Consider the following 14,042-nt stretch of genomic DNA (forward strand, 5'->3'; position numbering starts at 1 on the left):
AGAGGGTGACTGATTCCCTGGAGTTGGAGTTGCAGGCTTTTGTGAGCCATCTGCTATGAGTGCTGGCAACTGAATGTGTGTCCTCTTCAAGAGTAGTTAGTAGTCGTGACTCATGAGCTAGCCATCTCTCCAGCCCCCTTGAAGGGCTTTAAAAAATTGTGTGTGTGTGTGTGTGTGTGTGTACTTCATTTATGTGTATGCTTCTTTGTGAGTACATGTACACATGTTTGTGTGAATGGGTGTGCAGTGAGTCCAGAAGAGGGCATTGGATCCTTTGGAACTGGAGTCATGGACATTTGCAGGAAGCCTGGCTTGATATGTGGCTGCTGGGTTTCAAACTCCAGTTGTCATGATTCTGCTACAACCACCTAACTACTGAAGGGCTGGAATGTTCAGCTGTGTTAAATGTCTGAAATGTCAGATAAGTTAAGGCGTGATCTTTTTTCAGCTAAGTGAAAGAAGTCATAGGTAACTTCTGAGGCATATGAGATTGCAGCAGATGCTAAATGGTATTGAGTAGTAATAGCAAAGCGAAGACAGAGTTTGAGTTAGTATTTCAGTAAACTTTCTTTAAGGAGAAGGAGAACATGTTGAATCTAGGGTGATTTATTTAAAATAAGAGAAAATAAACAGTATTCAAATGAGAGGTAGGAAATGAAGACACTATGGCTCCTGAGTCAACTGGGGGTGAATTTGTTTTGGATTTTGGAATGAAATGAGCTTTGAGAATGTACATTGCAAACTTTAATCTGTGCTTTTATTCTCATAGGATTTTCTCTCTGCTCTCAGCAATACTACATTTGGGTAATATCTCCTACAAAAAGAAGACCTATCGGGATGACTCTATTGATATCTGTAATCCTGAAGTACTGCCTATTGTCTCAGAATTATTAGAAGTGAGTCATTTATTCTCAGATAAATGGGTAGCTTCTTATTTTTATTTTATATATCCTTTATATTTGTAAGTGGGTCTATTTAGCTAAAAATGATTTTTTTCAATACTATTTTAAAATTGTGTCTCCAGAAGTTGGAATTTCTCCTGGATCCCTGCCTTACTTTACTTGTGAGTGTTCCAGGATTCTTAGGTCTGTGTTTGCCTTCTTTGTCCCAAACACATATAATCCCTCAGTTTGTTGATCAGGGTGAATATTTCCACTCTAGATTGTTTAATGTCCTGGGCCCATTTTAATATTGCTCTTTCTAATTTGAGGTTTCTTTTTTCTCCTCCTCCTCCTCCTCCCCCTTCTCCTCCTCCTCCTCCTCCTCCTCCTCCTCCTCTTCCTCCTCCTCCTCCTCTTCCTCCTCTTCTTCCTCCTCTTCCTCCTCCTCCTCCTCTTCTTTTTTAGAGATAGGGTTTCTTTTCTTTCTTTTTCTTTTTCTTTTTCTTTTGGTTTTTCTGTGTAGCTTTGTGCCTTTCCTGGAACTCACTCTGTAGCCCAGGCTGGCCTTGAACTCACAGGGATCCACCTGGCTTTGCCTCCCGAGTGCTGGGATTAAAGGTGTGCACCATCGCTCCCCAGCGAGATGGGGTTTCTTTGTGTGGCCCTGGCTGTCCTGGAACTTGCTTTGTAGACCAGGCTGGCCTCGAACTCATGGAGAGATCTGCCTGCCTCTGCCTCCTGAGTGTTGGGATTAAAGGCGTGTACCACCACACCTTTATTTGAAGTTGGGGTGTCTTGGAGAGTGGAGAGAAGAGGTGATACTTTTTAATTATTTCCTTAATGGCTTGAGGAGGACTTAAAGATCATCTCTTGTTTCATTGCTCTTTCCAGAGTGATGGTGTGTGGTCATTTCCAGCTAACTCTTCATCTTACCAGATTTACACCATCCAAATTGATGTTGTTTCTTTTAGGCTGTCTCATCTGACAGATAAAAGAGAACATATGAGTATATTTTAACTGTGTACCTACAAAACATTTTTATATATAACCATTTGTATCTGTGTAAAACCAGTGATTTTATACCATTGTATGTAAATTCATTTTTCTGTAAACTCTCACTCCCACCAGGGAGAAACATGTTTCATTGTGGAAAATGGCTTTAAATTAGAGGATAATTCTTATGGGTATTTCTTTTTGGCTTTAATTGTAGGTTGTATTTGTTTATACTGTTACTTAGCTCCTCACCTTTTCCTTCTCTTTCCTTCACTGATATTGTTTCATGTATATGTTATACGGCTATAGTCTTTCGTCATGGCCTATATTTCTTCTTGGAACCCCCTCCTTCCTTAAATAATTTTAAAAATTTGTATATAGTAAGTTCTACTCTTTGTGCTGAATTAGTTTTGACAAATGGATGAAGTCATGTGTCCACTGTTACAGTACAGAACTCTTACACTGCTCTAGAACTTCGCCTTAATTTGTATTTTCTACATATAATATAATTGTAATTATAGGATTAATAGTATTTCTAGATTGGCTTATTTTACTTGGTAGCATGCATTTATGATGCATCCTTTTAGGCCAGGTGTAGTGCCACATACCTTTAGTCCAGCACTTGGGAGGCAGAGGCAGTCAGGTCTCGGTGAGTCTAAGGCCAGCCTGGTGTACATAGTGAGTTCCAAGACAGCTAGGACTACATAGAGAGACCTTGTCTCAAAAAACCAAACTAAAGCAAAAGACAAAAGGCATTCTTCTACCTCTGGGTAATACTAACATTGTGCATGTGCTCTTCAGTTGTCAATCCACTCATGAATTGAAGAGCATCTTGCTTGTTTCTGGTTTGGGGCAGTTAGGAATAGCTTGAGGTGCTTTTTTTTTTTTTTTTTTTTAAATTTGAAATTTCAAATAATACCTTTTATATCTCGGTTTATATGCCCTTCCATGGAGTTTAACCTTATTAAGAACTCTAAACTAATTCATTGTGCATAGAACAAGTTACTTTTCTTCAGCATAGTTTAGGTTAGTTTTTAGAGAAAAAAAGTTATTTACTAGTATGTGTCCATTATAAAGCTACAGTGCCAATTGAGGGCATCAGATACCTCTTTTTCATATCTCTAACTGCAGTGTTTATTTTTTCTTTATATATGACTGATCATTGTTTATTAACTTCAGTGGAATGATACTATGACAGAAGAGTCTGGTAAAAACAATGCCTTTTATTGGAGCTAGACCACTCATTGGAATAAATTTCTACCAAGATGTAGACTGTTGTATCTAAAGGTTGTAATTTTGAAGGTCGTAGACTATATTTCAATCAAGTGTTTCAGGTAATATTTTAGTCAGCCATTTAGTATTATGATAAATTAGGACATTGTGCCTGTTGGTCCTATTTTAAACCCAGACATAAATAATAAGGTTTCTAGTCTTAATTATTATTCTTTTGTCAGAGGCTAGTTAAGAGAGAGAGGTTCAGGGAAATAAAAGAGAAATTCAGGGTTTGGGAAATGGCTCAGCTGGTAAAGTGCTTGTTATACAAGCACAAATATCTGAGTTTGGATCTCCACGCCCAAGAAAAAGCTGGTCTTATGCATCTGTAATCCAAGCACCAAGAGAGTGAGAGTAAGGGATGGCAGGAAAGGTAAGACCCTGAGCTTACTGGCCGGTCAGTATAGCCAATCAGTGAGCTCTGGTCCCATGAGAGACCCTGCTGAAAAAACGAGGTGGAATCAGGCATGGTAGTCATGCCTTAAATCCCAGCTCTCAGGAGTAAGAGGCAGATGGATCTCTATGAGTTCTAGGACAGCCAGGGCTACACAGAGAGATCCTGTCTCAGAAAACAAAACAAGATCGGCAGAAAGAAATAAATACCTGACATTGAATCCTGCCTTCCACATATACACATTTATGTACACACACACAGATGCACATAACAGTTTTTTTTTCTGAAAATCCTTTTATTTTAAGTGTATAAGTATTTTGCTTGCATGTATGGATGTGTACCATGTGTGTGCCTGGTGCCCAGGAAGGTCACAAGAGGATGTAACATTCTCTGGAACTGGAATTACGATGGTTTTGAGCCACCATGTGGTTATACAGAGCTGAAACAAGGTCATCTGCAAGAGCAAGTGTTTTTAACCACTGAGCCATTTATCCAGTCCCCATTTAGAAAAAATTAATAATTCAGTCAGGTGTTAATGGTGTATGCCTGGAACCTCAGCACTCAGAAGGTTGAGGCAGAAGGTTCATTATGAATTTGAAGCCAGCCTGGGCTACAGAGTGAGACTCTGTTACAAATAAACATGATATTCTTTACTTCTGGGGTAAGAGTAAAAGCAAAGCAGCACCTTTATCTGAAAGTTTAATACTCATATATAAAAATAAATTTTTACAATGTAAGTATTCATTAGGAGTATTTTTCAAACTCAAGGAGTGCTTTTATCCTTAGTCTGTGTCATTATCTTTAGATTGTGAAGTCTAGAAAAGCACGTATGCATGTGTATATATGTATCTGTTTTGTTGATAGAATGTCTTACTATGTTACCCAAGATGGCCTTGAACTCCTGATCCTTCTGCCTCAGCATTTGGAGTGCCAGATTTTTAGATTTGTGCCTCCATTCCCAGATATATATGTGTGTGTGTGTGTGTGTGTGTGTGTGTGTGTGTGTGTGTGTGTAAGACGCTGGTGAGAACCCATGACCTTTCACATGCTAGGCAAGCGTTCTAGAGTTAAGCATTCACTTGGAAGCATACTTTGAAAAGAAACCATTTGTTACCTTTTTTTTTTCTATTTTAGGTGGAGGAATTATTGTTAGTGGTATGTTTAAGTTCCACTTTAGCCATTATTAAGATTACCTATGTATTTCTTTATATTCATTATGTATTTCTCTCATTAAAGTTTTTTTTTCTAGTTAGCTTTTCAGAATAATATAATTCAGTCTCTGTCATAAACCTTACATATTGAATATACTTTTCTACTTTATAGGTTAAAGAAGAGATGCTCTTTGAAGCATTAGTTACAAGGAAGACGGTGACGGTGGGAGAAAAACTTATTTTGCCGTATAAGCTGGCAGAGGTATGATTTTCTTGGGCATCAGTAGTTTGAATATTCTAGAATATAGGTTTTTTTTTTTTTTCAAGATGAAGATGACATTAGGCAAAATGTATTAATTGGAATATTTCCTAGGAAAAAAATAATAAATTTTCCATAGATTTTGAAGCTTAAAATTCAGTATGGTTTTATATTTATGTTTTTTAATATTAAAATATAACAAAATAAAATATACAATAAAATAAAAATTGTCACATCGAAGTTGGACACAACAAGCTAGCAGAAGGAAAAGAGCCCAAGAGAAGGCATAAAAGTTAGAGACCCACTTTTTTGCATACTCCAGAATCCTATAACAACACTAAACTGAAAGCCTTAGAAGACCTAGCGCAGACCTGTGTAGGTCTCCTGTGTATGCTGGTTCAGTCTCTGTGAGTTCATAGGAGTTTTGGTCATGTTGCTTTAGAGGGCCTTGTTTTCTTGGTGTCTTCCATCCTCTCTGGCTCTTACATTCTTTCTGCCTCCTCTTCCAAGGCTATTGTCTGAGCTCTGAGGGGAGGATTCGATGGAGACATCCCATTTAGGGCTGGGTATTCCAAGGTCTCTTACTTTGCCTAATGTCTGGCTATGAGTTTTTTACTTGTTTTCATCTGCTGCAGGAGGAAGCTCTGATGATGGCTAAGCAAGGCACTGATCTATGAGTATTGCAGCATATGATTAGGAGTTATTTTATCACCATAGTTTTTGTTTGTTCATTTGCTTTGTTGTTTTGCATTTTGTTTTTCAAAATAGGCTTTCTTTTATGTAACAGTTCTGGCTGTCCTGGAACTTGCTTTGTAGACCAGGCTTGCCTTGAACTCCTAGAGATCTGCCTGCCGCTGGGATTAAAGATGTGCACCACCACTGCCCAGTTTATTTGTTTTTTAGACCACTGTATTTGGTTTTAACCTAGGTCACTCGCGATCTAGACTCTGGTTCTTGGTCACGCAAGTAGGGTCAGGTATGGGTTCCATTTGGTGGAGCAGACCTTAAGTCACGTCAGATATTGTTTGATTACTCCCACAAGCTTTTTGCCACCATTGCAATAGCATATCTTGCAGGCAGGATAACATTGTAGATGAAAGGGTTTGTGGCTGCCTTGGTGTTTACATTGCTTTTTTTGTTAATGTTCAGGGTATCTTCTTGTACCAGAGACTCGGTGTGGTTTTAAATAGGAGGCTTTCACTTTTCTTCAAGGATCTTAAAAAAACCTTATTAATTTATGTGTATGGGTGTTTTGTCTGCATTTATATCTTTGTACCATTTTTATATAGTACCTATGAAGGCAAGAGTTAGAGACACTTTTGAGCTGCCATGTGAGTATTGGGAATTGAATCCAGGTCCTCTAGAAGAGGAGTCAGTGCTCCTAACCCCTGAGCAATCTTTCCAGCCCCTCTTCAAGTATTTTAATTTTTTTTTATCTCTCCTTCCCATTGAACTCTGGATGTTGTATGTGTTAGCTATGTATTCTACCACAGAACTACATACCTAGTCCCTCTTCATGATTTTGTTTCATTTTACTATTGCAGGGCAATAGACTATAGATAAGATTATAAGCAAGAGCAGTATTTCACCCCAGTGGCCATTTCTTCTTAAATAGTTTACTTAGTCATTTGCTGCTCAGCATACTTTGTCATCTTCGTCATCAGTCTTCTTCAATTGCTGGCTAGTCTTTCAAAGTTTATTTACCTCCTTTTTTTTTTTTTTTTTTTTTTTTTGGTTTTTCGAGACAGGGTTTCTCTGTGTAGCTTTGCGCCTTTCCTGGAACTCACTTGGTAGTCCAGGCTGGCCTCGAACTCACAGAGATCCGCCTGGCTCTGCCTCCCGAGTGCTGGGATTAAAGGCGTGCGCCACCACCGCCCGGCTTATTTACCTCCTTTTTGTTTCTTCTTGAAGTCTTTTTTTTTTGGGGGGGAGCGGTTTTCGAGACAGAGTTTCTTTGTGTAATCCTGTCTGTCCTGGAACTCAATGTATAGATCAGGCTAGCTTTGAACTCAGAGATCCCCCTGCCTCTGCCTTCCGATTTCTGGGATTAAAGTTCTACACAACCTCACTCGGCTTTCCTTGAATTCTTTAAATGTAGGATGCAGTGTTCTGTTTTTACTTCCTATAACTTTAAATATCTGAGTACTTAGGCTGCCAGGTGTTGTTGTTGTTGTTGTTATTGTATTTCTCAGGTATATAAGGGTAGAAAAATGATTGAAAATTGACAATTTTAAGAAAATGATGTGTATCCAAAATATACTTCCGGAATATAGGGTTAGAAGAGTAAAAGATTCAGAAACGAGGAAGTTGATGTTGAACTCCAGAGAATTGGTTGTGGATCATATTGATCTGTTCATTGCACAGTATGTGGTCTGCTCCATGAGTTCCCTTTTGAACAGTATAAAGCAGGCTTGTAACAGTTTTGCCTTTCTTTTATATTTAAGTTCAGTGATTTAATATTTCTTTCCCTGTGTTTTGTTTCTTAAGATGCAATTTTAATTACATTTTGCCTTTAAGTTAGCTTTTAACCTTTGTTTTATTTTTTCATAATATTTTTGATGTATTTTATTGTTTAATAAGTACTCAAATCCTCTTTGTGCTTAACATTATACTAGATATTAGGATTTAAAATGTGAGTCAGTCCTTAAGTGTTGCTTTTTTATACAAAGAGCAATGGAAAGTCCATTTTGAACTAAACTGTTTTCTTAGGCTTTTCAAAATTAATATTCTGGCAGCAGTGTGATTTGATATAGCACAATAGCACAATTTACTATTGTGGCAATTTACATGGGTCATATGAGTCTGTATTTCAGCTAATTTTTTGGAATAGTGGTATACAGGCTGATGACAAGGTGTTCATACAGCCTGTGATATCATTTGACACTAGGTTCTTTTCTAGATTCATAGGTTATTGACAGGCCTCTATTTCTTATGACTATAGGTAGGACCGAAGTAATATTGCCCCCGTATCCATGACCTCCCTTCCGTCTTGGACTGTCAGTCAGGATCCAGTCTTAGAAACTAAAGGTGGGGCTGGTGAGATGGCTCAGAGGTTAAGAGCAGTGACTGCTCTTCTAGAGGTCCTGAGTTCAATTCCCAGCAACCACATGGTGCCTCACAACCATCTATAATGAGATCTGGTGCCCTCTTCTGGTGTACAGGGATATATGCAGGCAGAGCATTGTATACATAATAAAGAAATAAATCTTTAAAAAAAAAAAAAAAAAAAGAAACTAAAGGTGGCATACTGTAGGTGGGCTTTTTTTTCCTGCCTGCCAGTTCCCAAATAGCTAACTAACTCACTGTATATAGGTTTCATAGTCTATTGTAGGACAGTTCCATGTGTCTGGACTCATAGTAAGGTAGGATGCCATGGCAGAAGAGCATGGTGGAACAGAGCTATTCATGGCAGCCAGGAGGCAGTGTAAACCACAAGAAAGGACAAGGGCAAGATATAAACCCCCAAGACAAATTCCAGTGACCTATTTCCTTCCATTCAGGTGTGACCTTTTATAGTTCCCTACTTCCTATTAAATAAAGTAATAATATTATTATCTCTGCAAATGCTCTTGCAGATACACACAGAGGTGTAAATTTTTAACCTCTTAGTCATCCTAATTCCAGTCAGGTTAACAGTTAAAATTAGCTTTTATAGGGAGGGAAGTATACAGAACACATCAGTAGGGAATAAGATATTTGAGACCGTGTTAGGCACTGAAGGGAAGAAGCTGTAATAGGAAGGAGAAAGATGTTTGCTTTGTGTAGAATGGTGACATGCTAAGAAACAGATAAATATAATTTGATATGATCAGTAGGACTTAGTCATGCCTTGAATAATGGGAGACAGGATAGAAATGGAAATGATAGATCAGACTGCATTACAGATACATTGACTAGAGAGTATAGAATTAGGAGGAGGTTAGAGGGTGAATATAAACTAATTGGTATATGTGGATTCTTTATGATTTGTTTTTAAAAATAAAAATTCTGTTTCCTATAACCAAATAGATTTGATTAATTTGAATTTAGTTTGTTTTTAACTCAAGAATTTAACTTATAAAATTTATTGTTATAAAATCCTATATGCTTGGCTTATTTTCCTTCATATATTTTACATTGCTTAATTTGATGAATTAATTTCCTTCTTAAGGAAATAGATTATTGTTGTAGTTTACTGCTTAGTGAATGCATTCTTTTTCTTTTAAAAAGTGTTAAGATACATTGTATATAATTTACCAAAATGTAGAATTTTCAGATCATATGCCATTGTTTCCCCGTTAGGACTCGAAATAATTTTTATTTATTTGAAACTTTCTACTGTTGACCATAATTTGATAAATTCTTTCCTCTCAGTAATTCTTTTTTGTCTGGTAATGTGAATTTAAAAATATGTGGTTTTGAGACAGTCTCATTGTATGCCAACCTGGGAACTCATGATCCTTGCTTTATAGCTCTATAATAAATGCCTACAGGTCTTTGCTGTGGTGCCTGGCTTAGAACATTTAATTTTTAATTATTAAAATTCAAAATAAGTTCATCACCTTTGTGTTATGTGTTATAGCATATCTCCAATTTATAGATATCTAAGCTATAGTCTAATAATTTGAGTGACTTCTCTGGTGCACACAGCTAGAATGAAATCCAGAAACAGATTGGCTGGACTTCTTCACTCTCTTATTTCCTTACCACTTGAAAACAGATGTTAATTTAAACAATAAAACATTATTACCATTTATATTCTTTTAAGTGGAAGAACTCAATTCTTTTTATATTTTTTAAACCAAAGTGTGTGTGTGTGTGTGTGTGTGTGTGTGTCTGTCTGTCTGTCTGTCTGTCTGTCTTTTGAGAGAGAGAGAGAGAGCCTGACTTTGTAGTTCATGCTGGTCTTGAACTCATGAAAGTCTGCCTGCTTCAACTTGAGTGCTGTGATTTACAGGTTTGAGCCACTAGGCCTAGCTTTAAACTGTTCACAATGTGAATTTTCTTTTATTAATAGCCTCTCTGCCCTTTATTTGCATGTGTGTGTTCCCGAGTTTGATATTTGGAATCTTCCAAAATTGCTTTTTCATTTTTTTTTTAAACTTTAACTTTTTGAAGTAGAGCTTCTCAGAGGAACCTAAAAGCTTTCTAGGGAGCCATCTTGCTATGTGCATGCTTGTCTCCTCCTTCCCATGTGGAATTACACGAAGCTTGCCATGGCCACTCCACATTTATGTGGGTTCTGGGGATCTGAACTCCTGTCCTTATGCTATTCTAGCAGGCAATTTAACTGTTGAGCCTTCTCCCACTTTTTCCCCCAAGCAAATTTAAATTACTTGGATAGTACCAAGAAAATAGTGAAGTGAGAGAAAATAAAAATTTCATAATTCCTTAATTATAAGATTGTTACTATTTCCTAGGATAAAACAGTTTTACAGTACTGTGAATGACAATCTGAAGATAGCTAGTAGAATCATTGTGGCAATATAATGTCTATGTTTTAAGAGTGTAAGAAGGATTCTTCAAATGGTAATGTCCTTTTTGCTGTCAGATTTATTTCTTAACTTAGAATATTCTCTCCCATTATAGCTGGTATGGTCATTTGTTTTCACACTTCCCATTTTACCACCTTTATTTGGAAGAAAATATGCCCCCATAGTCAATAAAAAAAATGCTTTGAACTGAGTGATTCATACAGTGTTTTTGTTTCATGACAGTTTTTTCCAGGATCCCTGAGTTGGACTAAATTAGAGTACATATAGAAAACTTCAATTATAGGCTATTTAAATTGACAGGAAATCCAGTTTCTAATTCAAAATAGGTTTTCCTTCTGAAATGAAAGAAAGAACAGTCTTTTATTGTATCTTAGTGAAATTATTCCCATTCCTCTTTACACTCATAATTCTCTTTGTGTTTTGTAGGCTGTGACAGTGAGAAACTCTATGGCTAAGTCTTTATATAGTGCTCTGTTTGACTGGATAGTTTTTCGTATTAATCATGCACTTCTGAATAGTAAAGATTTGGAACACGATACCAAGGTAAAGATCTGTTGTATTATATTTTACCTGAAAACTGTTCAATGAACTGGTGAGTACCTGAAATTTTAAGGAATAGAATTATATAGAGTCAAATCAACTTTACTTCTGTTATTTGTTTCCCTATTCAGGTTAACTGTTCTGTCTTTCCATACCATTTTCCTATATATTTATATGCTATAGACATTTATATACAACATTGATCTTAAAAATAGAAATAGAAACAGAATCAAGCTTTATATTGTTTCAGTGTTTGCTTTTTATATAACAATCTCTTAAATAGATTCTTATAAAATACATTTTCAAATAAAATTTCTTAAACTATGTCATTATATATTTTTAATAATTGTGTAATACTAGTTGGCGTGGTAGCATATGCCTTTAATCCCAGTACTTGGGAGGCAGAGGCAGGTGAATCTCTTGTGTTTGAGGTCAGTCTGATCATCTGACAAGAGAGTGTTACAGGATAGCCAGGGCTACATGAAGAAACCCTGTCTTGGGGGAAAAAAAACCCAAAAAAACAAAAATTGTAACATTTAGTGTGATTTGTGCCTTAGATGATCTCACTGCAAGTAAATATTTTTGTTCTATCCTGAACAGTACTGAAATAAATATAGTTTTTTGAGACTGAGTGCTACTGTATAGCCAGACTGTTCTTGAACTTGAGATCTTAATATGCTTAACTGATAGGTGCTTGGGATTACAGATGTACTTCACCGTGTTCCAATATGGATATTCTTTCGCTGACCTTTGTGCACTTCTCTGTAGTATAAATTCAGTTTATTATTGCTGGATTTAAGGATGTACATATTTTAAAGATTTGTTATCTGTTGCTTTCTCAAAAGGACTGTATATTTCTACCAGTGGTATGTAGTTCCTTTTTTCTCTGAACTTTTATCCAAATTGTATATTATCAGTATTTATATTTTCTAATATATAAGAAATTATCCTCCTCTCCCATTTTTTGCCATTCTTTTTAAGAATGAAAGCCAAACATCTTGTCATGCTTTTCTTAATCTTGTTTCTCCTTGTATTATTTATTTGTATCTTAGTTTTGCTTTATTTTCTTTCTACTTTTACTTTTTAAGAGCTGTTGTGGACATTTTAGAGATTTAGTTTGATGCATTACTGCAAATATTTTCTCTCTTAGTTCCTTTTTAATATTCATGCTATAAGTTTTTATGCATTTATTCCTGCCATTCTTTTATAATCTTTCATGTATGTATTTACTTATGTAGAAAGGTATGTTCTAGTCCAAGTTTATAAAATATTTAATATTCTACTTTTAGAATTTAATTTTGGCTGGGTGGTGGTGGCGCACACCTTTAATCCCAGCACTCGGGAGGCAGAGGCAGGCGATCTCTGTGTTCAAGACCAGCCTGGGCTACAGAGTGAGTTCCAGGACATGTTCCAAAGCTACACAGAGAAACCCTGTCTCGAAAAACAAAAAAAAAAAAAATTGTTTTCAAATTGAAATTTTGTTTGCTTGGGTTTTGTTTTGTTTTTTGAGACAGGGTTTCTCTACATAGCCTTGGATGTCCTGGAACTCACTATGTAGGCCTGGCCAGCCTCAAACTGATAGATCTACCTTCTTTTGTCTCCTGAGTACTAGGATTAAAGGCATGTGCCATCATGCCCTGCCTTTTGTTTGTTTGTTTGTATTTTTAGGATGTCGCAGGATATTGCAATTTAAGCATGACCTAACCATTTCTCTGCTTCCTCTTGAATGTTGTAATTATAGGTGTATGCTACCACGCCCACCTCTGGACCTTATTTTAATGTAACAAATTATATAAAGCTTTAATAATTTTAGATTCATGTTAATTTTTAATAGCCATTATGGTCCTATTTACTTACTCTGATGAAAAGTGTCATCTTTTTTTTTAAATCCTACTGACTCAGTGTAAAAATATTATTTTTTAAAAATAATTTATTTTTATGTAAATTGGTGTTTTGCCTACTTGTATGTCTGTATGAGGGTGTTGGATCCCCTGGAAGAGGAGTTACAGACAGTTGTGAGCTTCATGTGGGGATTGGGAATTGAACCCAGGTCCTCTGGAAGAGCAGCCCACTTTCTTAACTGCTGAGCCATCTCTCTAGTCCCGTACAATTATTCTTACATTTGTTTTTATATTTCAAGTAATTCTATAACTGTAAAATTAAATCTGGCCAGGCGGTGGTGGCGCATGCCTTTAATCCCTGCACTCAGGAGGCAGAGCCAGGCGGATCTCTGTGAGTTCAAGGCCAGCTTGGTCTACAGAGCGAGATCCAGGACAGGCACCAAAACTACACAGAGAAAACCCTGTCTGGAAAAACAAAACAAAAAAAAAATTAAATCTGAATCTTATTATTAAATGTATTCATTTGTGAAGGACTTTTCTTCTAAGTGACTAGATTTTTAGTAACCATTTTCTCCTAAGTGGCTAGATTTTTAGTAACCAGAATTACATAAAACCCTCTTGTTTTTTTTTTTGTTTGTTTGTTTTTTGCTTTTTGTTTTTTGTTTTTTGTTTTTTGAGACAGAGTTTCTCTGTATAGCTTTGGAGCCTTTCCTGGAACTCACTCTGTAGCCCAGGCTGGCCTTGAACTCACAGAGATCCGCCTGCCTCTGCCTCCCATGTGCTGGGATTAAAGGCGTGCGCCACCGCCGCCTCCACCACCACCACCACCACCACCACCACCACCATTACCACCTGACTTCATAAAACCCTCTTGATATAGATTTCAAAACGTCTTTTGTGTACATCATATTAGTTTACTTACTGTGTCTCAGCACCAGTGGAGAAATTTTCCCATTTAATCAAGAGTATTATATCTCATGTTAGAATGAGATTGAGTTGGGGGTTGTGTTACATGCTTGTAATCCCAGCACTCAAGAGGCTGAAATAGGAAGATTAGGACTTAGAGGCCAAGTGCCATTTTCAGGGGTGCAGGGTAGGAGGGAGAAAAAGATGGAATGGTTCGTTAGTTTTATTTTTGTTGTTACTATAAATAAAATATCTGACAAGTGTAACGTAAGGACACTTTATTTTGATTCACATTATGAGGACACAGCCCTCCATCATGGATAAGTCATGC

The 14,042-nt window shown here is 36.7% G+C and overlaps 1 protein-coding gene across 5 annotated transcripts in view; it reads left to right on the forward strand.

The window, feature by feature from the left end:
• Positions 1-14,042, forward strand: part of Myo9a (myosin IXA) — a 214,235-nt gene that overhangs the window by 81,204 nt on the left and 118,989 nt on the right. For all 5 annotated transcript variants that reach the window (XM_059268022.1, XM_059268025.1, XM_059268027.1 and 2 more), the window contains 3 exons: positions 770-896; positions 4,864-4,953; positions 10,851-10,967. In XM_059268022.1, the coding sequence (XP_059124005.1) occupies positions 770-896; positions 4,864-4,953; positions 10,851-10,967 (334 nt within the window). The remainder of the gene's footprint in view (positions 1-769; positions 897-4,863; positions 4,954-10,850; positions 10,968-14,042) is intronic.

The sequence above is a fragment of the Peromyscus eremicus genome, chromosome 7 (assembly GCF_949786415.1).
Source record: "Peromyscus eremicus chromosome 7, PerEre_H2_v1, whole genome shotgun sequence".
NCBI classification, from domain to species: Eukaryota; Metazoa; Chordata; class Mammalia; order Rodentia; family Cricetidae; genus Peromyscus; species Peromyscus eremicus.